This window comes from Amphiura filiformis, chromosome 8 (assembly GCF_039555335.1).
Source record: "Amphiura filiformis chromosome 8, Afil_fr2py, whole genome shotgun sequence".
NCBI classification, from domain to species: Eukaryota; Metazoa; Echinodermata; class Ophiuroidea; order Amphilepidida; family Amphiuridae; genus Amphiura; species Amphiura filiformis.
Genome location: NC_092635.1, coordinates 693,885 through 721,794, shown reverse-complemented (window position 1 = coordinate 721,794; position 27,910 = coordinate 693,885). Strand labels below are relative to the sequence as shown.

At 36.9% G+C, this 27,910-nt stretch overlaps 3 protein-coding genes and 1 long non-coding RNA gene across 4 annotated transcripts in view; 1 reads left to right on the top strand and 3 right to left on the bottom strand.

Moving 5' to 3' along the window:
* Nucleotides 1–1,625, bottom strand: part of LOC140158482 (transmembrane 9 superfamily member 3-like) — a 28,726-nt gene extending 27,101 nt beyond the window's left edge. Inside the window, 1 exon segment of the mRNA XM_072181578.1 lies at nucleotides 1,438–1,625. Coding sequence (XP_072037679.1) covers nucleotides 1,438–1,518 — 81 coding nt within the window. The 5' untranslated portion in view covers nucleotides 1,519–1,625.
* Nucleotides 1,626–5,055: 3,430 nt separating this feature from the next.
* Nucleotides 5,056–10,267, bottom strand: LOC140158481 (uncharacterized). Its single transcript, XR_011859783.1, has 2 exons — nucleotides 10,078–10,267; nucleotides 5,056–9,142 (listed from the first exon to the last, which is right to left on the bottom strand). It is a non-coding gene; the product is annotated as an uncharacterized lncRNA (long non-coding RNA).
* A 1,910-nt stretch (nucleotides 10,268–12,177) lies between these two features.
* Nucleotides 12,178–25,172, bottom strand: LOC140158480 (uncharacterized). The gene is made up of 5 exons (XM_072181577.1): nucleotides 25,042–25,172; nucleotides 17,439–17,562; nucleotides 14,807–14,950; nucleotides 13,557–13,754; nucleotides 12,178–12,335 (listed from the first exon to the last, which is right to left on the bottom strand). Exons 1-5 carry the CDS (start codon nucleotides 25,090–25,092, stop codon nucleotides 12,193–12,195), a joined length of 660 nt encoding a protein of 219 aa, XP_072037678.1. The 5' UTR covers nucleotides 25,093–25,172; the 3' UTR covers nucleotides 12,178–12,192.
* Nucleotides 25,173–26,317: 1,145 nt separating this feature from the next.
* Nucleotides 26,318–27,910, top strand: part of LOC140158479 (bifunctional 3'-5' exonuclease/ATP-dependent helicase WRN-like) — a 231,615-nt gene continuing 230,022 nt past the window's right edge. The window contains exon 1 of the mRNA XM_072181576.1: nucleotides 26,318–26,407. The gene's annotated coding sequence lies outside the window, so the exon portion shown is untranslated. The remainder of the gene's footprint in view (nucleotides 26,408–27,910) is intronic.

Below are 27,910 nucleotides of genomic sequence, written 5' to 3'. Positions count from 1 at the left end.
CATGCACCTTCATTAATAAAAAATTGAAATCCTAGTAGAAATCCGTTATCGAAAATTGTTTGATATAAAACGTCACCAAAAGTAATTTTTCTGAAGAGTAGATACCGCGTGTCAAAATGGCGGCCGCAGTCGCATCCCCCCAGCTTTGTACGTGTACCCAGGTCACGGTATGTCTACGTGACGAACAGTCAAGGTCAGAGAACAGCGCAACCTGTCTGCTGTCATGCCATATTAAATGGCTCCGCCCAATGAACGGCGCTGTCAATCATCCTTATTGCCTTTGTCGAACAGACTTTTACGCAGGTAAGAGCTCACGCTGTCCTCACTAATAGGATCGACGAGCGTCAGGCCGACACAATCTGGTTGTGTAGGAGACTATCATCGTTATGCCCACGTTGGAACCATTGGATTACGGAAGAAATATTCATACCAGGACTGAAGCAAATGTGGCCATTTCTATGTTTGTATCGGGCAAGTACCGGACATTTTCCAACACGGAGCTAGCGGAAAATACTGCAAATTCGTCCAAGGTAAGCAAAGGGTTGGGGATCGCATTTTTAACTTTGACTAAACTGTTTCGGAGTTAAGGCACGCTAAAAGTAGACCATTTCGGGGCTGTATTTGGTGTACATGTGACGTTTTGAAAAGAGTAAAAAACGACCACTTATTCGCTATTGCTGAAGTATACCCGCCGAATCATGTACCAATACACAAGGTATTGGTACATGAGATCAGGTATTATAGGAACCCATGCCATCATGGCATGGATTCGATCCATCCGGGGGCCGGTACAGCGTACAGACCTGGCCGGCGACATCGCTTATCGTACGCGCGACGTTTCTTTTGTGTATGCTCGCGCTATTTTTGAGTTTGCTCACGCGGTACCTGACTTAGCGTCGATCCCCTGAGGCAACATTCCATGTTTACGCGGCATGGATGAGCCCACTGACTGTATGTAAAGTTAATTTTTTTAAACTTCCGTGGTCCGAGCTGTGCGACAAGCGTCTACGAGCGTACACACAGAAAAAATAAGCAATCACGCTGATTGGTTGATCAATGCACTTGACAACAAGTCGGTTGACACATTGGTTGTCTGTTCGGTGCGTAGTAGGCGACCTTGTCACTTTTACGCGATCGCAATTCACCAGCGCGTACCCCGACCACGGAAGTTTAAAGAAAACAACTTTACGTCATGTAAAATTTTGGCATTTAAAATTTTAGTAAGCTTACCATGTCATGTTACTACTGTAATATTGAGGTGCACAGTATTCATTTAAATGTTATGTGAAACTCTCTTACAGGTTTTCATGTCATCCTACCAGCCCAATTAATAATAAACAACTATAAATACAGCAATATTTGGTTCATTTTGTCCGAAAATTTTACACTGTTTACGTGACACTCGTCGAAATGTTTATCTTTGACGACAACACTTACAACATGATTGTGTTCATCAGCTTTGACGGTGAGAACGATCGCAGAAAGGACGCATGATAATCTTAAAATTCCCCTCCACATATTGGATGAATAAAATATTTCAAAATGTCAATAAGTAACCCGATGTTGATGGATTTATTTCAGGTGTTTTGCAGGAGTTTCCTTCAGAATACACCAAATATGGCGTCGCCACGTCAATAGAAATGATTTGGCCACCAGCTGGCGCTATTTTTCAAAATATTGTGAGTCAGCTGTGAGTGGGCGTGACTGATCATACTCCAATGAACTATGCACACCGTTTGAACACCTTTCATGCATGCTCATGAAAGTTTTGGACTTCTAAGCTTCTACCTTAGGGGCAGTCAATTTTTTTGTATCCTCTGTTGATGTCAAATGGGGGATGGAGGTCAACCATAGACCTACACTTAGATTGGAAGTATTGGAATAGGCATGCCTGTGCTCACTCTCTCTAGAGCTGACTTTAGGGCTCTCATTTTCTTCAGAAGGGGTCCCAAATCTACCAGGGGTGGGGGTGTCATAAATTTTTGAAAAGAAAAAAAGCATATGTAAAGGTTTCTATACAAAAACGATTCTCTTATAAACCATCATGCGCACAGTTTCCACCTCGATACTAGCCTGAATCCTTCTGGCCTCTAATGGCGGCGCCTTTTTTTACCCACAATCCTTCACGTTGCCTACTGGAGGATCAAGTGTACCTCGATACACCTGAGCACACACATTTTCGTCCCAAGAAGCTCCAAGAGCTTCCAAGCAGAGAACAAGCTGTGAATATCTCCACCACCACAGTCTTTGGACATGGTTGAGTGCATAGCAATGTAGGAGCTGTGAAGCTTCTAGCTAAAAAATCGGCCTCTTTGATTGGTTTTTGTCAAAACCTCAAGTGTTTCCTTCATCCAATCAGAATTAAGGTCAACAGATAACACAATTCAATGTTATAGCAAGGCGAATGTGGAAAATCTGTTGAAAACTACCTATCCAAGCACATTTTTTGACCAAGAATGAGCTAGAATGAGCAATGGTCAATTCTCTTTCAATTGCAAATCTTGTGCAAAACGGGCTTACAAATTGATATGGGGTCCATACAGGCCCGTACGCAGGATTTTTTTGGGGAGGTGCTGATTTTGAAAAAGTGGACTTTTTCCAAAGGGGGGGGGGCGATTTTGTGAAAAGTGGACTTTTCCCCAAAAATTCGGACCTTTTTTTGACCAAAAAACCGTTAAAAAAAATGATTTTTTTTGCTCGCTACGCTCGCAAATTCTTAAATCTTGGGACTTTTTGTATACTTTTGCAAATTTGGGGAGGTGCAGTCGCACCCCCGCACCCCCCTGCGTACGGGACTGGGTTCATAAAATTTTTAAGATGATCACAGATCAGATAGTGTTTATTTTATTCAAAAAGACTGATTTATGTAGGGAGTCACAAGATGATCAAAGATAGTGTGTTTATTTTATTCAAAAAGACTGATTTCAGTACAATTTTAGCCTGTTTAGGGGTAAGGTGTATCGGTGGTGGGGGGACATAAAATTTTTGTTGCTGAAATAGACGGTCACAATTTTATTGGGACCTTGCCCTTACAGCTCCTTCCGAAGAAATGAATTTCCCACCCATACCACATACCCCTACCCTTACCATTCCTACCCCACCCAGCCCAATCCTACGCACCACCATGTAGGCTTACCCACCATTACCCCTACCCTATACCCTGCCTACCCAACCCTCCCCCGCACCCTACCTTATCAATCATCTCTACCTCTTACCCCTAGCCTTACCTATCATATCCCTACCAGCCCTCCTACCAAACCTTCCCACAACACCATATCCTACACACCCCTAACCTTACCCTATCTCATCTCTGACATCGCCACTTATCCCACCCATTCCCAACCACCCCTACCCTTAATCCCATCCCTAATCTCATCCCAAACTCCCACAGTCACAAATACCAAACCTCACCCCTACTACTTACCCCACCATTACCACTAGCCTAGGCCCACCTACCCATGGTTACCACCCTACCCATCTCAAAAAACTATGATCCTGCTAAGGGGTGTGGGGTGTGGGTGTGTATGAGTGATGTGTGTGTTCAATTTTGGGTAGGATTTTCTCTTTAACAATATCTGGGGTAGCAGCACAGGGATTCTCAACCCGATTAGATTTTTATTGTAACAGATGCTAATTAAGTAGCTGATTTGCATAATTTCTGCATATATCTGGAGATCTGTATGGGGTACAGTGCCCTATCTTGATAGTGAATATGTGGGCTAGAGGTTCTCAACCTGACTATATTTGGTAATGGAGCTGTTTTGCATAATTTATGTGTGTATGTTTAGATTTTTCTTTCTGTCCAATATCTGGAGACATATGGGGCACAGTGACATAACTTGGAAGAGGGTAGCAGGGCCAGAGGTTCTCCTTCTCAACCTGATTAGATTTTCAGCTCAAAGTATGCTAATTAAGATGGTAATTTGCATAATTTATGCAGATCTCTCTTTAATTTCCATATCTGGCACATGGTAGTCCTCCTATCACACTACACTGTATGTCATTGTACAGATTATAGAGTTACCTGTGCTGCTACCCCAGATATTGTGAAAAATAAATACCTTCCCAAAATTGAACATACACACATAACTCATACACACCCCACCCAAACCCTCTTGTATATAATACCCCCCAAACACATTCTAACTATTGTTTCCACAGTTTCACCATCGTAACATATGTAAGGCCCTGTATCCATAGGCTGTTCCCTTGTGCTTTTTTTGTGGTGTGTGCCCTTGTTCCATGTTCGCTTGTTCCCATGTGACCTGCCACACAGACAACCTATGGATACGGCCACTAAGTGGCCATAGGCAAAACAAAGGTTCGTTGTCTGTGTGGCAGGTCACATGGGAACAAGTGAACACGGAACAAGGGTACACACCACAAGGGAACAGCCTAAGGAGGACACAGCTACAAGAAAAGTGATCCCGCCAGGAAACAACATAATTTTTTTTAAGATTGTGAAATGTATCATATTTGAGCAAGTTTAATATATACAGTGGCAACTCATTAACACGAACTTGTCTAGGACTCACAATTTAGTTTGTGTTTACCCCATACTACCCCCTGTGGAGTCTTTCAGGGGTGGATTTAAAATGGAATACCTCATTGACGCAGTGTAAGTATGTCACGTAACAAGAAATTTTGTATTTTCTTTTGTATTTAGTTATTTATTAAATAATACAACTGTACATATGAAAATTATTTTGCATAAGGTCAACAAGTCTTAATAATATAAAATTCATCATATTGAACTTGGAAATCAAATTTTAAAATTATAGTTAGAATTGTTAGTTAGCTTTTTTCAAATAATAATTATTATTATTAAACCAATTTGGTCCAATATAATTGCTAAGTTTTAGAAAACTTATTAAATGCAACATAACATTTATAATCTTGAACATGAATGCACAATGAGATGACAAGGGATTGGAACCTTGGTCCTAATTAAATTGGACTTGGGTTTTATAATCAACTATCTTATAATCAAGAACTTATAAGTTGTTGTTCTTTACTGGTATTACATGGGCTGTTTTCATCATAGGTAATTTGTCAATTTCCCTATCAGATGTTGCTCTATACTGTTTTCACCTTGATGTGGCAGTGACGTTAGTGCGCATTTCACTGGCGCAAATTGCTAGCATTTGCTCAAAGCGCACGTGAACACACGCATGCGCTTCAAGACACCGCATAGATGCATGAGCGAAACAGTGCTTCAATGTGACATCATTGCCACATCAGGGTGTAATGATTTTATTGAGTATTGGTTTACATTTAGATTTAGATCCTTCTTTGACATGCAATTACAAAAGATATAGTGCATACAGAGTCAGAGAAAATAATCTCATCATTTTATATTTGGTCCGTAACTTTTAATTTATGATACTAAAGCACCTGTACAGTTGAATACATTTGAATCTTGATAATTCACCAAGAATTGTCAATTTATCCTTGTGAATCTAAAAATAATTGCCTATTTAAACTTTATTGTAGATTCTTTATTGCACTTTGTGACAATACTACAAAACCACAGATTTGCTACCTTGCAAAAACAAATGCAATATCTAATGAAAACTAAGTTTTTTTTAAAACCATGTAACAAAAACTAAACAAAACAAAATGCATTACATAGTATAGACATTACTATCTTACAGCTTATACAGTGTAAGTCCCGGGTGTAAGTTACAGTATATAATTTCTGAAAAAAAACACTCGTTTAATTTGAATAGTAAGGTGAACAGTAGTGTCTGACCGATCAGGTCCCTATCTGAATCGGCCGATTGGCCGATCAATTCCCTCTTTGATCTGCCGATGCGATCACCGATCACCAATTCCCCAATTGTAAACAATGGATACCATCGCCATGAGTAAATTTCACCTGTATGTTGAAAGGGTACTTGTACGCAAAGTATTACCATAATTATGTATGCTCTGAGCACAAAAATACACTCCCGTGCTCATTTACAATACTTAATTTGACCATGATTATTCTAAGTTCAATTTACCTTTTCCCCCTGATATCCGAGTCTGTCGAATCATTTGATCGCCCCATTTTAATATTGTGTTTACGTTCAAGTCAGTATTGAGTTTTGCACACGGCCCATAGCTCTCTCCAATCTGACACGCACGTGTGTAACCCGGAAGTGTTGAGTTTTGCACGCAGCCCGTAGCTCTCTCCAATCTGACACGCACGTGCGGGGAATTACCTGATTATCTCAGCTGTGTACCTGAATCACGGTATGATTTTATATATGTTTATTGCCTACAAAGCTTGTTCTTTTGCTAAATTTCGCTTGATTTAACTAGTCTAATTCAAAGAAATATACCAATAAATGAATACTTGTTAAGCTTCAACAATTACTTTCATGATATTGGGTGATCGGTGCATTACATAGGCAGATGAAGGACAAATTGGCCGATGCAGATCACTAAAGATAAGCTAATAATCGGCCCGATTCGGAAGCTACCGATCTGATCGGTCAGTCTCTAGTGAACAGATAACACTTGCATTGGAGGAAAGGTTCCAACATTTGACAACAATGCAGCTCTAACTTATCTATACTACATTCAAAATGATCAGCTTCAACTTTGGGTTCAACACTTCGTACCAGTAGATAACAACTTGGTGTTTGTTAATGCTTGCATCAATGAAGCCACAACTTGTGAAAGTCACCTTTTTGAAAAATACTCAGATGTACAGCCAAGTGTTTTCTTCGCTTCAGAAACATAATCCTTATATTTTGATGATCTATGATACATGCCACTAGGGATTCATCCAGATTAGCACTTCATCTCACTCTGGAATCTATGATCACTCAATATAGCTACTCTCAAGCAATTAGTAAACTGATATATCAAGAGTAAGTTAGGCCACCTTAATTAAATAGTTAGTCTTAGAGCTCCGGCATGCATTAGTAAAATTGCCTGCTTTTTGCCTGTTATTCCCGCTGGGTTTAGTAAATTTCAGTTTTTTTCCCAGTTTTATTTTTTCTTCTAAATCCACCACACAAAAATATCACGTCTGACGATGTCAAAATAGACTAAATTGTAAATCTCAATAAAATTCTTCATCTTGACTATAGCGAAACCTCCTTGACAGATATAGGTGGTCTATTCTTATCAAAAAGCTCATCTCACAGATAAAAAAAAAAAAAAACCTGAAAAAAACCGCATTCCGCATTAGGTTTTCAAACTTTGAATAACTTTAAGATTAACTATTAAATTAAGATGGCCTTAGCTGTAAATATACATTATGACATGAAGGTAATATTGAGTGGGGCAAAATAGCCATCCATCTCAGAACACTGCATGCACAGGTTTTTGCCTTTCTTGCATATTTGTTCGGCTTTGATCATTTTTGTTATTGTTATAAAAATGACATAATTTTTGGGAGCAGAGTTGTAAAAAAGTGAGCTAAAAAACAAACTAAATCTCCTCCAAGCTCATAGCCTTTTTTAAAACAATACAATAAGTAAAATCATGTTGATTAATAATAAACATAAAACATACATGTTGCTAACAAAGTATAAATATGCTATCTGTCTTAGCCCTACCATAGGGCCTTTTAAACATGCTATACTTCAAGAACCGCTAAAAACCCCAGTGACCGCTCCACCCGAGTCAGGGGGAGCGTTCACTGGGTTTAGTGGTTCTTTGGATATAACACAGGTTTTTCAGGATTGCCACAGTCAAAAGGCCCTATTATAGGGCTAGACAGTCTGCCTATAGTAAAAACGTTACAACAACAAAAATATTTGGTTGAGGGGAATTTCCAACAGAAAGTACCTTTAACATTATTAATTTATTATCACAATTTACTATAATGCCTAGGAATTGTACAGCTAATGAAAACTTTCATTATTCAATTATTTCATGCCTATACTATTTCATATTTTTGTAAAATAAATATTGGTGGCTTAGTTTTTCAAAATAAAAATTAGCAAACTTAATAAACCTTACCTACAGTTGTCTTTCTTATATGTGACATGATCTGGTCCATGGAGGCCAAAGGAGGCATTATTGAAAATTGAGTTACTATAATTATTATCGTATACAAACATTAGGCTATCATATACTGAAAACACAAAATGTCTAGCATATTTGGTTCTTAAGTTATGAAGTTTTGTGATGTGTATTTTCTTATGTATTTTACTGTTTTTACTCCATATTGTTGCCTTTATCTCAATTTCAAATTTGCTACCTTTAGCCTCCATGGACCAGATATGTCACATATATCTAATGAATAGTATAAAAATACATAAATACTTTCACTAATGATATACACATATTTTATATTAAGTTGAAGAAAGCCTTTTGTTGTAAAGTAATGGTGTTTACAATCAGAGTAATAAATAATATGTTCCTATTAAAAATTAAAAAAACAGACTTGTGTACCTAGTCTGTATTAATGCCATGTATATAACTAAAAACATCAAAAGAAAAAAAGTCCCCTCTAGTTTGAGGGCTCATAACTTTGCAGTATGAAATGTAGTATGAAAGATAATATAAAATTATGAAGACTAAAACAAACCACCTGTGTCATTTTATCACCCTAATGGACTTTACTTTAATGAAACACAGTATGGTAAATATATTAAGTGCTTGGCTTGTCTCTATGATATATTGGAAGCACCGTAAAGTTTGTCATATAACATTGTTATTTTAAGTAGATTTATGACCAAGTTAAAAAGAGCTCTTAATATAAAAACTGTTCATACACAACAAAGTGTGTGTAATATATCTAAGGTTAAATTCGTGTTGTGAGCTTCTAATGAGAATCTTTGAAAACAGTTCTGATGTGAAGGTTATGACACTTACTAAGATTCTATGGTGATGATACTATGAATTAAAATGAATAATTTACTGTAAAAAAGGTACACAATAAATGTGATAAATCTAAGGTTAAAGTGGTGGCATGAGCTACAACAAGAACATTTTGAAAAGGATTCTGGTTATAATATAAAAATAAAGCCCATGTCACCAATTCAACTTTAGGTTCTTGAAGATGATATTAAGGAAGAGAAACCAATTTATGGCATTGGTTTAGGCAGGTGTTCTTCACAGCTCAGTTCATTCTTTGCCGTCAATCTAACAGGCCTATCTGATAATTGATTACCTTCCCTGTCCACACACCTACATGTACCTAGGATGCACAAGAGAAAAGTGAAAATACATAATTATAATTAGACAAGAGTCCAATTTGGCAACCTCAAAAAGGAGCATTATGGGATCAGAATGTACAATAAGTATCCCCATTCCCCATGAAAGTTATACTCTTTATTCAACAACTCTTCCTATACCTTTGTACAAGAGCCAACCATTGTTAATCCGAGATGAATTCACACTTTTACAGATATGCATGCGTATATGCAAACTCAAGTTAGCGCTGCGCTTTACGTACGAGCATGTAAAATTTATCATGCCTGGAAGCTGTATGCATATATACACACTTACAAGTTGAATTCAGTATTTTGGAGGTAGCGGCTAAACATTGCTGTTTTATTCTGTAGTTTTATTGCTGATATCAACAGAGAAATCACAGAGTGGCAATGATTAACTGACATTCCTCATGAAATAATCATGTGATTTGTTGTTGAAAGGGATTCAATCATGTTTCACCATTGTTCAACCATTGTTTCACCAGAGTCGCATATACGCAAACGCAAGTTATCTTTGCTCAGGCAGCTAAAGCTGCCCTCACAAAGTAAACCATGTAGACGACGTGGGCGCATCTTTGTCAATAATTGGCTTCCAGATACAGATACTCTAACAAAGCCTAGTACTCATGTAAAAGAGTGAAATTACCAATCAAGGAGAGCCACAGTTCACATTTGTCTCTGATGAGTTCGTTTCAGGAAGTTTATGATTGTCCTGTTGTTTACATTGGTGTATAATGGGTGGGAAACAAGAAAACTGAGTCCTTCTAGTCTGATTAGTTTAAAATGGACTAAAAATGAAGACTTTGTCTTTGATTGTCCCAGTTTTTAAATGCATATGGATGACTTATACTTGACATGAGACTTATAAATGGTATCATTATGAGATAAGAGAACATATAATATCAAGTATTAGTCTTACCTGTGGAACCATGACACTGCATAGGAAGATAATAGCCATCCTCATCACACTGGGGAATCTTAGCACCAATCAATGGTATCATTATGAGATCAGGGAATATATAATATCAGGTATTAGTCTTACCTGTGGAACCATGACACTGCATAGGAAGATAATAGCCATCCTCATCACACTAGGGAATCTTAGCACCAATCAATCGTATCATTATGAGACAAGGGAACATATAATATCAGGTATTAGTCTTACCTGTGGAACCATGACACTGCATAGGAAGATAATAGCCATCCTCATCACACTGGGGAATCTTAGCACCAATCAATGGTATCATTATGAGATCAGGGAATATATAATATCAGGTATTAGTCTTACCTGTGGAACCATGACACTGCATAGGAAGATAAAAGCCATCCTCATCACACTGGGGAATCTTAGCACCAATCAATGGTATCATTATGAGACAAGGGAACATATGTGTACATCCATATCAAAAGGATGCACTTGTCGGCTGCTACATGTGTCTCATTTCACATAATAACTGGGAATAAATACCAGACTCATTTCAAGTGGGGGTCACTTTATATCATCCCCAAGTGACATGGCTTATTAATACAGTGAACATTCCATAACCATGTCACTTGGGGATGATTTGAAGTGACCTCCACTTGAGATGATTCTGGTATTTATTCCTAGCTATTATGTGAAATGAGGCACATGTAGCAGCCGACAAGTGCCTTGTTTTGATATGGATGTACACATATAATATCAGGTATTAGTCTTACCTGTGGAACCATGACACTGCATAGGAAGATAATAGCCATCCTCATCACACTGGGGAATCTTAGCACCAATCAATGGTATCATTATGAGACCAGGGAACATATAATATCAGGTATTAGTCTTACCTGTGGAACCATGACACTGCATAGGAAGATAAAAGCCATCCTCATCACACTGGGGAATCTTAGCACCAATCAATCGTATCATTATGAGACCAGGGAATATATAATATCAGGTATTAGTCTTACCTGTGGAACCATGACACTGCATAGGAAGATAATAGCCATCCTCATCACACTGGGGAATCTTAGCACCAATCAATGGTATCATTATGAGATCAGGGAACATATAATATCAGGTATTAGTCTTACCTGTGGAACCATGACACTGCATAGGAAGATAATAGCCATCCTCATCACACTGGGGAATCTTAGCACCAATCAAAGGTATCATTATGAGACAAGGGAATATATAATATCAGGTATTAGTCTTACCTGTGGAACCATGACAATGCATAGGAAGATAATAGCCATCCTCATCACACTAGGGAATCTTAGCACCAATCAAAGGTATCATTATGAGACCAGGGAACATATAATATCAGGTATTAGTCTTACCTGTGGAACCATGACACTGCATAGGAAGATAATAGCCATCCTCATCACACTGGGGAATCTTAGCACCAATCAATGGTATCATTATGAGACCAGGGAATATATAATATCAGGTATTAGTCTTACCTGTGGAACCATGACACTGCATAGGAAGATAAAAGCCATCCTCATCACACTGGGGAATCTTAGCACCAATCAATGGTATCATTATGAGACCAGGGAACATATAATATCAGGTATTAGTCTTACCTGTGGAACCATGACACTGCATAGGAAGATAATAGCCATCCTCATCACACTGGGGAATCTTAGCACCAATCAATGGTATCATTATGAGATCAGGGAACATATAATATCAGGTATTAGTCTTACCTGTGGAACCATGACACTGCATAGGAAGATAAAAGCCATCCTCATCACACTGGGGAATCTTAGCACCAATCAATGGTATCATTATGAGATCAGGGAATATATAATATCAGGTATTAGTCTTACCTGTGGAACCATGACACTGCATAGGAAGATAATAGCCATCCTCATCACACTGGGGAATCTTAGCACCAATCAATGGTATCATTATGAGATCAGGGAATATATAATATCAGGTATTAGTCTTACCTGTGGAACCATGACACTGCATAGGAAGATAATAGCCATCCTCATCACACTGGGGAATCTTAGCACCAATCAATGGTATCATTATGAGATCAGGGAATATATAATATCAGGTATTAGTCTTACCTGTGGAACCATGACACTGCATAGGAAGATAAAAGCCATCCTCATCACACTGGGGAATCTTAGCACCAATCAAAGGCATCATCATAGGTCCTTGAACTTTACGAAGTTCTGCTTCACAGGGACCCTCTGAAATTTGAAATAAATCAATTAATTGCACAACAAGTACACATTGAACATAAAATTACACCAAATAGATAAACACCCCCCCAAAAAAACACACACCCAACAACACATTTAATACACATGTGAAATTGACTTCATTAATTGGATGATTTGGTCAGGATATTTTGTTTTCTTGAGGGGTTTTGAAGTAAACAGCAACACTGTCTGGACTTTTTTAAGTCCTCTGACTACGACTTTTTGAGCTCCTCTGACTGTGACTTTCTACACAAGACCAGAAAAATAGTTTATTGTCCCACAACATTTTAGAGGTAGGGTTACTCGATCAAATTAGTTGATTTAAATGTTTAAAAACTGGTTAAAAGAGTATTGACAAGATGTTAAAAATTGAAGACTTGACTCAAAACACACACACCATACAAATGAAAACATGATACAAATGATACTGTGAGTATCCCTACAAAAAATGTAATGTTCAAGCTCTTAGACCTGAAGCCTGAAGGTGGACCATTTTATTTCCTCACAGGAAAAGGTGGAGCATGTTGAAGGTACCATCCTAAAAAAAATAATGTTCTTTATCTCAGTATAATTGAAACCAAGCCAAGAAGGAAGTTGTTTGATGACCTGATTCCAAACTTGGCTCAGTTTCCCCCGTGATGCCCCACTGATTATTTTGTTTCCAGCAATTAAAATGTGTCACCTGACAGACAAAAATAACTCGGATAACACATATTTCAAAGACTGAGTTAGTTATGGCAAAAAAGGAGTGTTGTCTCACAAATAGTTCTGTAAGGGGATGGTTAATGTTGGCCTTATTGGCCTTTCGATCATCTCGTCCATAATTGTCTTTGTATTATTTTATGTTTCGATGTGTAATTTCAATGTATTTTGTTGTTTTTTATTATGAAAATAAAGATTCATTCATTTCTCATACTTATGCAAGTGGGTTTGTGAGACAAACCTGTTTTATTTTGCCTATAGTGTGTCTCATCTCAAGTTTAGAGTAGCGCCATGTTGGATTTTGCGCCATGTTGGGTTTACATGGTTGAGTCGCCAGCATACAGAAAAGTTGTGCTTCTATGTCTGTGTATACGCCCTGTGTGATAAGATTAGCAAGCATGATTTGAATCTGCCCTTGAGAAATCCAACATGGCGATACTCTCAACTTAAGATGATATGAGACACACTAAAAGATATAATACAATACAAAAGATATATTACAATTACCTTCTTCATGAAATGTTTCCACATTTCCTTGCTGCTCAGCATTTTCAGGCTGACATGGTCCATAGTAAGCCATCTGGACAAACTTCTGATTGCTACTACATGTTCTGAATCTCAACATACATGGATTGGAATAGGTCTCTCCATCAGTTCCGCACACTGGGTCCAATTCCCTGGTGCAGGCAATACGACAATTGGTTTCTAAATAAAGAGAGAGGAAATAGAATATTAATTTCAATCAGAAATTTGCTTTTTAAAAGTCAAAGCACATCTAGGCAGGATTAATCTGACATCATGTAAAAACTGCTGACAAAGAAGCACCAACATAGCGTCTTAACACCAATACTGCTCCAGCTTCATTGCTTCCGATCCAGGATTGCATCTGCTTCAAGATCCTACTCACCGCTTACAAAGTCCGCCATGGTATTGCACCCAAGTACATATGTGAACTATTATCCGACTATACTCCGGCCGATCTTCGCAGCTCCTCTTCAGGCCTGGGCCTCGCACCAAGACCAAGTATGGTGATCGGGCCTTCGCCGTTGTAGCACCCCGACTGTGGAACAAAATCCCAATGACAATGCGGGGTGCTTCAGCGGTTGGAATTTTAAAATCTCAATTGAAAACATTTTTGATCAAATAATTTTCGCCACAACATTATTTGCTGTGTGTCTGATTTTTTTGCTTAAGGTTTCATTACTTGCAGTATTTTTTTGGATCTGTTTTTAAAAAAATTTGTCAGGCTATGTATCTTGTTCACTGATCTTTTATCTTTGTAAAACTGGGTATATTGATTTTTTTTATTATTATTATTAATTAGGAGGGAAATCAAACATCAGAAGCAGCATATTATTGAGTCTATGGCAAACAGGTTAAGGTGCTGGCAAATGTGGTAATTCTACAGTTACTCCTGAAATATCAGGAATGCTATAGAGATATGAGGAAGGGCAATAAACCATGAGTTGAGACGTCATATAATATCTCTTGATCATGTTTTATAGGGAAATTGGTATGCCAACACTAATTGAAACAAGACTACCCCTATGTCCCATGGAAGAAGCGAAAGATCATATTTCTTGTGAACCACCAGTCCATCAAAGGCAGAGAAAGGTAAAAATTGTGAGTACTAATATTTAATTTTCCTGGCCATAAATGTCCTCATTGAGTTTTTGTCTTTCCTACCAGCTTACATGAACAGAATGTGGAAACATTGTCTCAGTCAGGAATCAAACACTAAGACTATTTCTACATACCTGGTACTGGTCTGAAACATCCATGTCCACACCCATTTGAACAGCATTTCATGTCCTCGTCACAGTCCATGTCACTCTTACAGGCTTCATCACATGTACCAGCAATAGCATCAATTAGAGTGGGACAGGCTCCCCATTTGTTGACTATGAAACAATGGAAAACATAAGATTGAGTCACATGATTTATTAATGTGCTAAATATAAAATGTTGCATTATTATGAAATTAAATGAATTTTTTTGAGAGGGGGGGGGGGAGGTAAAATTTATATAATTTGTGACACAATCTGATGCAGTTACATTGTAGACCAAAGTTGGCAATACCATTTGAGATAAAGCCCCCCAAAAATAAAGGTTTGTCTCAAAGCTCAGAAGTGGTTTGAAAACACATGCGAAACTTAATTTTTTTTTTATTCCCACCTTGGTATTTTTATGGTATTTTGAGAAAAAAAAATCTGATTTTTGCCAAATTTTTCCAGAATTTTTTTTTCAAATCGCGCGATTTTACAAATGCGCACACGAGCCTAAATAGGCAATAATGAAAATTGAGATAAGACAATAACAAAATTGAAATATTGACAATAATAAAATTGATACATTTAGCAAAACTAAAGAGCAAAAAACAAATAAAAAACATTTATTGTGTCCTATTTATCTATTACATGTACAATGTAAACTGTTTTGCGTAAAATTTTGCATAACATTATCAATGCTTCCCGGCATTGATTTGGATCTTTAAAATTGCCATGGCAAATTACAGATACATGTACATCAAAGCAGGGTAGCAGTTTTAGGTAAGAGGATGTCCAACTTGCAAAGTACTTGTGATATCACCACTACTTCTGGTATATGTGTACAATTATTTACTAATATAAACTATTTCAAACATCAACAAAGCGTGAATCACTTCCTTCTTGTTTTACCATGTGTGACGTGTTCTAGCAAAATGATTTGCTTGCTGCTAAAATGTATTTTCAAATACAACCAAAATGAAGTGATCAATTACTTTAGTATTATCTTGTCAGCTAATAAAAATGATCCTATCAGGAACCAACCAATTTTAGTGAGCCGGCCTAATTGTAGTCAGTTCAATGGGTAAAATAAAACATTAAAACTGACATCTGATTTTACTGAACAAAATAATGTACAGTACGTCTCAATCGATCTGCTTGATGGCAGTTTAAAAAGTGCATGTACATTTGTATGTGTAATACATCCCATCCCACGCTAGCTGGCATAAGGACATATATATATAAACGGCCAAGTTATTTCAATTTCACATAATTTGGTCTTCCTAATTACAAGTTTTCAAAGAAAGAATCTGAAAGGGGCACTTGTATTTGGAGGTGGATATCATGCTCATGTATATTCAAAATGGACCCTAAACAAGTATTCACCTATATGTAGGGTTTACAATGTATAACACCCTAAACAAGTATTTTGGAAAAGTCTCACTAAGAAAACATGCCACTTGCAGATTTCTTGCAAAGTTTACAAGACGGTAACGTACCCCCCATATATAATGTTCCATAGGCTATGGATTTCAACAACGAGTCAATTAGTAAATTGACAAGTAATAATGCGGTCAGTGAGCTTGATTACAAATAAAATATGTAGCACATAATAGTCATAGTGGCAACATGCTGTGTTGTACATTGTGATCAGCATGCAACACACGCTGGCAAATATGCTCTTAATTTATCATTACAATTTCTAACTCTTTTATAGCTCAACACAAATGGCTATGCACAATATATTGCTTGTAACAATGCCAAATGAATTCAAAATGATAAGTCATAATTTATATTTAAAAACATTTTTCACCATGCATGTATGTACAGTGTATGTGTACGACTAAATGTTCGAACATTAATTAAATGGGTTGAACACATCAATTAACAAACATTCTCCTACAATAACACTTTGTGTAGAATTTAAATATAAAAAGCACTTTTAAGTCACATCAGCTGTTTGCTTTTAAAAGCAATTCCATTTAAAATACACGCTACCCTGTGGAAGATTTTGGAAATATCTTCCACAGTGGGAGTATGAATTTCAAATGGAATGACCACATTAGCAGCCCCATTTGAATTTCACACACCCTGTGAGAAAGATTCAACCTGAATCTTCCACTGATGGAGGGTGTGTTTCAAATGGAGCTGCTTATGTGCTAATTCCATTTGAAATTCATACAATGTACTCCCACAGTGGAAGATATTTGCAAAATCTTCCACAGGGGTAGTGTGAATTTTAAATGGAATATGTTGTAGCCTAGGATCTCAATCTCAAACATGCTCAACTGTCATCAGGATTCATAGATTCATAGAATGACCCTTTGAATTGGGTAAAATTCAAATGACCCTTTGAAATGTGTTGGGTAAAAACGGGGGTAAAAAAACTCATGATCCGCAAATAAAGAACAAATTTTGTGATTGTTGAATGGAAATTGGTAATCTACTGCACCACCGAAATTACTCCCACTTTGATTTTAAACAGTGTTTCTTTGGGAAATCAAACCCATGATCATAATTTTAAAGTCTATCCACAATTTATGTTACTAGTTGTGAAATGCATGGACACAGGTAAAATACATGTAAAAGTACAGTTCATATTTTGAAGCCTATTGTTACTCACCTCTTGGTCTAGGAGTTGGCACTCCTGTATCTGTTTCACTATGATGATGATGTTTAAGGGGATGTTTTTTGTCTGATTTGCCAACATTTGGGTATGGAGCTTTGGCTTTACCCTTAGCAGATGCCTGAAATAAAGAAAGGAAAAATGTGTCAAATAAATCAATTGCTTAAAAGTGGTCTGAGAGATGGAGGGAGGGACATTGAAGGATAATATGATTTTGATAACTGATGTAGTATCCCCTCCCAGGCCACTCCCACTAGAACAGGATGTGGGCAAAGAACAGGTATACCCAAAGAAATCTGTGCTCTGCTCCATGAGATTTATCGAATTCCTATCAATGGTGAGCTATATACCACATATCCTTCTTTCCAGGATCAGTGGCAATTTATCGAATTCCTATCAATGGTGAGCTTACTATACCGCTTATCCTTCTTTCCAGGATCAGTGGCTAGACAGAATCAGTACCTATCAGTGGGGAACAAATATCCACCTGCTGGCCTCTATTTAATAATATACGTCTAGCCCTCTTCTTTTGTTCCATTATCTATTGTATTTCTTTTGTTCAAAGTCTGGTCAACTGTCGATTATATCAAGCAATGTGGACAGGTCAAGATAATGTGGACAGGTCAAGATAATCTGGACAGGTCAAGATAATCTTGGTCAGGTCAAGATAATCTTGGTCAGGTCAAGATAATCTTGGTCAGGTCAATAAATTTTGAACAAGAGAAGTACATGTTCATATTTAGAAACACTGGCCACATTATTTGACTTTTTGGACATTTCAACAAACTTAAAATGCATCAAAGTTTAATATATTTTACACGATCAGCATAAATTATTATGCCAAGTTTATGCATATTAGATTTAAATGAAGATGGTAAACAATACTTGTGTGTATTGAATGACACCAAGAACACCTTTATTGAATAATGCAAATTAGTTTGTATTATGTCTTAAAGCCTGTATAATTAGGACGAGGATGTCAATCTACCTTTGTCCCCCTCTCCCAACTAACGAGATTCCGTCAAAGTAGGTAACAAAGCAAGAGCCATGAGGTCTTACAAATTAAGTTCAACCAAGGATATTTTGCACCTAAAATGCAGTACATTACAGGCCACAAGACTAGATGTAGAAAAACTACAACAATCTGCGGCCTAACCCCAACCAAAAAAGGTCGAGGAAGGTACCCAGGAATATGCGTTGATTTGTTTCAGGACATTTGTTCTATAAGTATATTAAAGATAAATATAAATTCTATGGTGTTAAATGAGTTACCGCCATGTCTAGGTAAAACACACCCACTTTGACCTTTGAACTATTTACATATTCATTATTAATATTACGAATATGTATAATCGAGTGGGACATGACCACAAGCATGACAAGTGAATTGAATAGAATCTCCGGTTAAAATCAATGCTGTATTGATTTGATTAAATCACTTTCAATTGACAATAGATAAGACTCAGTAGACTCAAACGCAGGACACACGGGAAGAATATTACACTGTCTCGGTGTGTTTTATTTTTGGAAAACCCTAAACTTACACAAGTTAATCACATCAGCTTTTCCAGTTTGTCTTTTGGAAAATGAATAAACCATAACAACAAATTCGCTTATTTTGGCTCACCAGATATGTAAGATAAGCGGTTCAAAACAGACCATTACCATAGATAATCGGTGTCTTGTTGAGGTATGGTTAGATGTTAGTCGCTCGGAAGGCTCGACCCTTCGGGTCTCACCTTCGGCGACTAACATGCTCACCATACCTCAACAAGACACCGATATCTATGGTAATGGTCTGTTTCTCACCCTTTATCTACTACGAAGTGAAACCAAACCATTAGCCCTTACAGGTTGAAATGGGAAGTCATGGGAAGTATTACATTTGTAGGAAGTACATACAGGTTGGAAAGTCTCCCATTCTTTATACCAAGTCCAAATGTGTTTTGCCATTGAAAACCTTCCTGACCCTGACCAAATATAATTTATAGCATAATTGGGCAAGAATATTTAAAATAATAAAATTTTAATTGATTTCATTTAAAAAGTGGATCACTTTGTCAGATTAATGATTTCACGAATTCACGTCCATGTAGGACTGTACACTGCAAAAAAGAAGTTTTTGATGAGCATTATTTAGGCCTAACTCAAAATAGCTAAAAACAAGAGAATGACTTTTGCATCTATAGCAAAATTGAGATGATATCCATGTGAAGTATTAGTAGTATAACAAATTTTACCCAGGTCAATGTTTAAAACATTTCAACACATGAGAATGCTGTAAAATAAGCGATGTTTTATGCTGTTAGTTTAAAATGTTAGATTTCAAACTTACCTGTGATAAACCATAGATGATATTTTACACTACCAATATGGCAATAAAACTTAGCAGTGATTCAGGGACTGCCTTTTGAGGAGAGCGAGAGCAATCACTCTCTATACTGCTCTCCTTAAATCTGTTATAGGATAGTGATTTTTAGCTCTCCTTAGTTGACCATTCTCTCCGTACATTCTGTTGTAAATGCGCTAAACAGCTCTCCTTGAAGACTCCAGAAGAGCTATTTAGTGCTCTCCTGTCAATTCCAAAAGACAGTCCCTGGTGATTTTAAAACCATAGATGATATTTTACACTAAACCTTACCAGTGATAAACCATCTGGTATTTTACACTACCAATAAAACTTACCTGCCATAATCCATCTGAACCAATACACAATGTGCAAGTTACAATAACCAATGTGGCTAGTTTTAGCATTCTCATAGTTGCTTGTCTATCAATATATTAATCAAAACTGAATTTCTGTTGAGTGATCAGTCTTTTAAATAGTCTCAGCATCAAGACAATAAACAATGCTTTTTTCCAGATCTACCATATTTCACAATGCACAATTCATTGAGAATATGATAAATCAATAAATTAATCAGTTCAGTCCATGGTCAAATACTGGTAACACATATAAATATATAAAAACAACAATTAGTCATATAGTTTAATCCATTGTGGTATGCACTGATTTATTGATTATTTGATCTACGTATGTGCACATTCATATTATGCCAACATTTGATACTCAATTATAATACTATAGTTTTAACTTGATCATTGATACCCATCAATGATATCCATCAATTAATCTGTGGAACAGATTAAGGTGAGGTAGTTTTGTAAAATTCTTTTATTTCAAAAATGGAGTGGTCAATTGATAGGTATAATAGCGCTAGTCCTAGTAACTTTGAACCCCATCATAATCATTTGGATAGTGTCGTCAGGTCCCCGGGGTCAGGTCTCAGTTACTGGGACTAGGGCGATCTTTTTTTTTAAACCACCCAAGCTATAGGTTAAAATTACGAATTTATCAAATTAAACTTTTGCATCAAGGTTAAACATGTTTAAAGCTATACAAACATACCTTTTATTTCATCGAACAAGCTTTATTTTGTTCAAAAATCCATGTTTTTATCACAATTTTTGACGTAAAAAAGCTGAATGCAAAATCTGTGATGCAAACTCCAAAACTTTCGCTAGCACGAGCGCTTGATGTATGCTCCTTATTTGACAGTGATTTACGCTTGTGTATCAAGAATTTTCAAGCGCATTTGACAGTATTTTACTGTGTGACGTAGTTCTGCATTTATTCAAGATGGAGAATTTCACGAAAAATGTGATGTATTTTTCTTTTAAAAATTCCCTCATTTTACAAATTCTTTGCCACTTTCCACTCATCTGATCATCTTTTTATGTGACGGAAGTGATCATGCTGATTTTATGAAGGTATGTTTCTTGCTTCTCCGATAATTTTGTGTAAAAAAGTGTATTTTGTTCCTAGCAGAATAGCCATTTTCACCTGTTTTCAAAAAGTTGTTTAGGCTTGCTTTTTACCATAATAATTTCCCTCATTTCAGCCCTGCCTTCCTACCACTACATTAAACCTTGACTTCAAAGTGTAAAAGCATCTGTTAAACCTTGATGCAAAAGTAAACCTTGTTGATGCAAAAGTAATAATTTAGTCCTATTAGCGAGGATGGTCTAAAGGAAAAGATCGCCGGGACTAGTAAATCACCAGAAACAATTGCTCAGATGACACGTCGGCGAATTGTTAGCATGGTTTATCTATGGTATTAAAAATTAGTAAACTTTGCTTTGCTATCAAAGATACAGATAACTTGGAAGTCATCAAAATAAATTACGGTAACATTAAGATTCACAAAGAATTGTTTTAATGCGTTTGAAAATTGGCGACAATTGAGTGACTGAAGTACATGTAGTTAGTTCCATGCTCAATCTCTATTCTATTGTGTCATGGATAGAACTACACTTGAGGTACGGTAAATTAAGTAATTCTTGGTCAAACTTGAAAACTATGAACGCTAGTGGCTCTGCGATAAATAAACACGCAGATAGCGCGGTAATCTGTGCGGTACAGAAGAAAGCATACATGCACCTTACATTGCATACATTGTGTAGTATGGTACATAGATGTGACGTACGTGTTCCAGCTTGGCCAAGTCAAGAATGACCGTACTGGTACGGTACACAAACTCATGCCTGTGAACATTGAACAACCATGATAAGGCCAAAAAAAAAAGGTTGTCTCAGGATCTCGCGCGCATAGCTTTTAAAATGAGATTTAGCGCGTAGTGAATGATAAAACATCGTAGTTTCCAAGAAAAATTACACTTTCGGCACAAACAATTGGCGATCATTTCTGACAAAATGTCAAAAATAAATACTCCAAGAACTGTATGACATGTTCGCTCTGAATACCGATTTGTTGAAACAGTATGCAAGTATTATGAACGGCTCTGCGAACGAAATAGCGGGACAATCGACTTTACTTGTAGATCTAGAACACGTCACTGGGAATACCCCCATGTGCAGAAATTTTACTGATTGATAAGCAATTTCATATCGGTATACCAGAGAAAAGATCATCATTTAACTAATTTTCATGCCATGCCGCGTAAATATTGGAGTTTCCTCAACACATAAATGTTAACTTTTTGTACTCCTTACTTACGGTAATGTCATGTAAGACAAAATAGCAGCGCACATCAACATTTGTGGTGCTGAATTTTGCACCAATTCATTGGCACTACTCACAACATTTACATGTCATTGTCACGTCGTGTGATCGAAATTTTTCAGAACTTGAATTATTTAACATATTTTTTAGTATAGGTCAGGGTTAGGGTTTAGGTTAGGGGTTTTAGGAGGTGACGGTTAGAATATTAGTAGTTAAAACCGGGAGTAAGAACTACATTATTTGGGCATGTTGGGGCAGCGTTAAAAAAAAAAAAACATCGCATAGCCTCATATAGCCCAGTTCCAATAATCGAAACTCCTGGCTCCGACCGGGAGTTCCAACAGGTGCTGTGTATGTGTTTGTATGTGTTTAATGTGCATTCACATACACACTTAGCCGTCGGTTCGAAGAAATCGTTGCTCCAAAAATGATTGCAAATTACACATTTGTAATCATTTTTCACCACAAAATATGATATGAAAACACAGGTGAGCAATGTATGAATATATGGAGAGGTGAAACAGGTTATTAATTATTGTCAATATTAATATTTAGCGACATTTATAATGAAATAATTAACACTCCAGCCATAGCCTATGGCACCTTCTACAACTTGAGTCCTCAAACGTTCGAAATTTGTAGTTACTACAACTGCATATATATAGCCTGTTTTTCAAAAAAAGAAAAAGAAAAAAAAAGGCATAGCACATAGCTTTTTAGCCAAAAGGTCCAGAGACAAACCTTTTTTTTTGCCTAATCCCATCATACTTCTACTTTACTACAGTCATGGTGGTCAATGCAATGCCATTGATCATTCATGCATTGCCATTGATAGACCAAAATAAAATTAATTATTAAAGGAGTATTTCGTGATCCTAGCATCCTCTTTTTATGACATTTTTCAGTACATATCCACGAAAAAAGCATATTCCCAAAATTTCAGTTGATTCCGATATTGCGTTTGCGAGTTATGCATGATTATGTGTATTACCAGAGAAGATGTAATAAAGAGGAGGGTCAACGGAATTATATCCTTGAGATAATCCCTTAGGTAATCCTGTCGCATCTATTCATAGTCCTTTATTCTCAAGTAGTTAGACATCCACTTGAAATATCCTATGATGTTATGTGTGTGACCGCCCATGGTTGACCAATTTTCACTTCAGAATTGAAAATATTTCCCATGTTTCTATAAAGAATTTGTTAAAAAGTATGAAACGTGTGTGTTAAGGACCTGCTGCTTGGATGGGATACCACATGTGGGTAATACAAGAAAGAAATCGAGTGCTGTAAAATTTCCCCCAAATCCACCGTTTTTTTTTAGTAAATATATAAATTTCTAAAGAAGAAATTTTTAGGATTTTTAGAGAGGTGATGATTGTTGATCATTTCTATTTTATTATTTTATATATTTTCCTGTCATTTCCTGCCAACCTAATAAAGATATTCTGATAATTGATAACATTCTTTATCTTAAATAATAGAGTCTGAAAGTGGCAACAAGTAGCAAAAATTATAATTTGCCATAGAACTTCAGTCATATTTTATCTGAAATCTGACAAGATGACAGGGTCTGCATGCATGGTGTGTATGGTATGATGACATGCACACGCTGACCTATCCCTAAAAGCAGTTAGCTGCAACTTGTGCATCACACCCATCACGGGTTCAAACCCTATTGTGGTATTCTATTGTTAAGCAGCTAAATAGGGTGATTCATCATTTACTTTGAGTGTAACGGTCTCACACATATTTTGTTTGAGGATAGCTTGATCAACCTCCTCTTTATTATAGGTATCCTAGGTGAATTCAAATTTGCCATCAAATTGCATCGTTTTATATATCAAATTAAAGCCCTTGAGTAAACTAAGCCAAAACTGAAAACCTTTTTTTCATAGCACTTTCCGTAGCAAAGTTACATCTTGTCAAAGATTGACTTTCATCAAAAAGATTCAGCTAGCAAAATTCCCCAAAACGGCATTTCGGGGGAGTTTCTAGATCTTAGTCTCATGGCGATGGCAGCTTTTTTTAATAGAACTGCTATCAAAATCCCTATAAAATTCCATGTTAGACTTGATTATCACCATAAAAAATCATATATTTGGGTCAAGTGAAGTATAGAAAACATATTTATGTAGGTTTCCTTCACCCACCTATTCTCGAAAAAATTCAAATTTCTATGTAAATATGCATTGTGTTGGGGCCCCGGTCTCGGCGAATTCGCTGACTAGTAAATGTGTTAACTAAGGTTTGCCTAGGTTACCTATTTATTACATCTTCTCTGGTATTACACTGCTCCATTAGACAATACATTGTAATTTCGTTCTGGTGCACCAGAACGAAATTCAAATTTCACGATATCTTTGCTAAACTAATTAATCTGCAAGAAATATTTTGTACATAAACATTATGTAGCCAGAGGTTTCCAGTGATATAAAAATCTCAACTTTTTTTTGAGAAAAGTGGGGGATGAGGCTGTGGATCACGAAATGCCCCTTTAAACATTCATATTTACATGCATATTTCATGTATTGTCTATGCCTAATCGAGACTTTATGTTTCAGTATTCAGACTTACCAAAGTAAACACGGCAATCAACAGAAGCAATATTCCTATTTTATCTCTCATTTTTATGAAAATATAAGATTTCCGTACACAATTTGACACGTCCGTTCTCTCTCACGTCTAAATAATCACTGACGTCAATGTTTACCAATGATCTATTTTTAGAAATCTAAGTAGTCAAAACAAACTCATAGCATCATGTCACGACCTTCGCTAGGACAGATTTCAAGGTAAAAAGGGAACTGTGTATTTATAAATGAGATTGACCCCCTGGAAGAGCGATAAAAATCACTTCTCCCGCAAAGTTCAAGCAGGGGGATGACACTCACCTCATTTGCATGGCAAAATTACCCGTCTCCTCTGCAGCCAATTTGTTTTCGCTCCATCGAAATCAAGCTGGTCACGGAGGAGACTACCTTCCTTTGTGTTTGTTCATTTGTGTATGGAGAGCCTTTCTTGGAGTCCATGACTTAGGCTACTACGCTCTCAGCTAGAGTCCGACGCTGCATTGTACTAGAAATACCTTTTCTGTGAAATCGCTATAGAGCCAATCGGGAACACGTATTCAATTTATAAATATAGCATTAAATTAGTATCACATAGTGGCCTCCGTGCAGTGGAAAACCTTAATTCTTTCATCAAAAAGAAATGAAAATGACCAAAAAACCGGATCCACCTGTACGCCTATAAAATGGGCACAGAAATTTGTCTCAAATATGAATGAATTTTAAGAAACATACGGGATATGATGAACCAATGACCTGACGCCATGATAGCAGGATCTATTAGTTGTTTTATATACAATGCATATACCGTGTTGTCATAATACCAATATTTGGCATAATATATAACGACTAATATTTAGTATTGTAAATATGCAGTTCATATGCACAAACGAACACTGATCTTTATGATATTCAGGTTGTTGTACATCTCATATAACATGTCATATAGGAGGTCATATGTGTTGACCTTCTCCTATTGTATTTGTTCATCTGTGTATGGAGAGGATTAGCGCCATTAAACGCCATTAAAACTCCATCAGTATTAGGGCGTAGTTCAGTGAACTCACCAGATTGCTATTCCAAGTACTTTGATAAATACAGATAATATGTATTGATGGGTCGAGGCGATTGCATTGAAAACCTAATACATTATTCATAACAGTTACGTAATCAATCGATAGTGCGGACACTTTTCATTTGCAAACCACCAAAATTCGTGATCTTTTAGCGTTGGAAAAGAAACCACGTGAATAGAGTGCCCTCTCAAGAATATCAACTCTCTGGTTCAAGACGTGAAGTGCTGAACGAAGGATTTAGTGTGAACAAAAATTCATGGAAATCAAGTATAATATTTCTTGACATAATAGCAAAGAGTGAGTACAACAATGAGGATTTATGTGTAAAGTGTTGTGTAGACTGCAGTGAGTGCGTTTAATTTTAAGAAGGAAGCTTACGCCGTGAAGATTTTTGGGTGCTGTCAATTTGTTGGCTTCCGAATTTGCCAGTTCAATTATCATGCAATGATAATCATGACCCATGTGATGTAGTCACGATTATGCACTTTCAGTTTCCCACGCGTTTGAACGGGAATTGGATTGCGTACTTTTTCGATGTCTAGTGAGCAAATTTTTTCATTATTTTGAGAAAATGATGTCAAATTTTCTATTCTATATTGTTTGGGGGTGGTGCAATAATTATGTGTACCCCCGGGGTGAATTCTCAAAATGGTCTGCCAAAAATCGCTCGCCCCCCCCTCTGGCCGTGCCAAAAATCGACGTTCCAAAAAACCTTTGCCCCCCCCTTACGACGTGCCAAAAAATCTTTCCCCCCCCCCTTACACATGCAAGATTTTGGTGAACCCGAATTTAAAACCTTAAATTGTCTTATCATATAGTGCGAGCGCAGCGAGCAGGAAATTTTGCATGTTTGAACGTGTTCCTAACGCTTTTCCTCGCCTTTTAGGACGTAATATAGAAACGGTGCCCAAAATATCTGTGCCAAAAATTGCTTGCCCCCCTTTCGACCTGCCAAAATCGCTTGACCCCCTTTTGACCTGCCAAAAAATGCTTGCCTCCCCCTTTTGGCCTGCCAAAACATCTTTGCCCCCCTATAATTCACCCCGGGAGTACACATAATTATTGCACCACCCTTGGTAATAATGTCTTTTGCCAATAGTATGTTTAAAGTTGTAATTTTGTGTTTTTTGATCGCAAAGATCGGATATTTTCGTTCGATTCAATTCTGAACCCTTCGCAAGGGTGCCGATTTCGCAGAACTTTGACGATAATTTTGCCTTTTTGGACACTTAAATGCTTTCGATCCTTAATTTTGTTTCAACCGAGTCTTAAATTATCAAGCATAATACAGTTGGTACCACATTTATATACATTGATGAAATTTTAAAGATTTTTTTTCAAGTTTCTAACCGGCGCAAATCGTTAAGTGTGTATTTCCCATTGACATCCAAAATGGCGTAAGCCAGTCCTCAATATACATAGGTGTAGGGTCTAATTTTGACTCGTTCTTGAGTCTATCGCTGATCTTTTAGCGGCCCTGGTTCTTTTCATAATATCACATCGATTTGGTCTGACAAGACTCGGAATGACCCATTTCCCCATCACACGCAAGATTTGCAGATGATAATGACAGGAGTATAAACAACATTGAAGCGATACTTATCGTTCTTGTCCTTTGGCTTTATTTCCTTTCTCCTATCTTCAAACATATATTATCTATCCACTAGACAGAATCTTTACGCTATCTTTCCGCAATCTTTGCGGTAGAAAAAAGATGTAACTTCCGAGCATTCAAACAACCGGCATGATAACATTCATGATACTTCAGATCTCTGAAGTTATGGTCCAAAATAGAGGGCG

Coding starts and splice junctions, on each gene's coding strand:
- LOC140158480 (XM_072181577.1), bottom strand. CDS start 25,092: ATGAGAGATAAAATAGGAATATTGCTTCTGTTGATTGCCGTGTTTACT. Junction 17,563..25,041: donor TGATTGCCGTGTTTACTTTG/GTAAGTCTGAAT, acceptor TCTTTATTTCAG/GCATCTGCTAAGGGTAAAGC. Junction 12,336..13,556: donor GGAAACATTTCATGAAGAAG/GTAATTGTAATA, acceptor TTCAAATTTCAG/AGGGTCCCTGTGAAGCAGAA.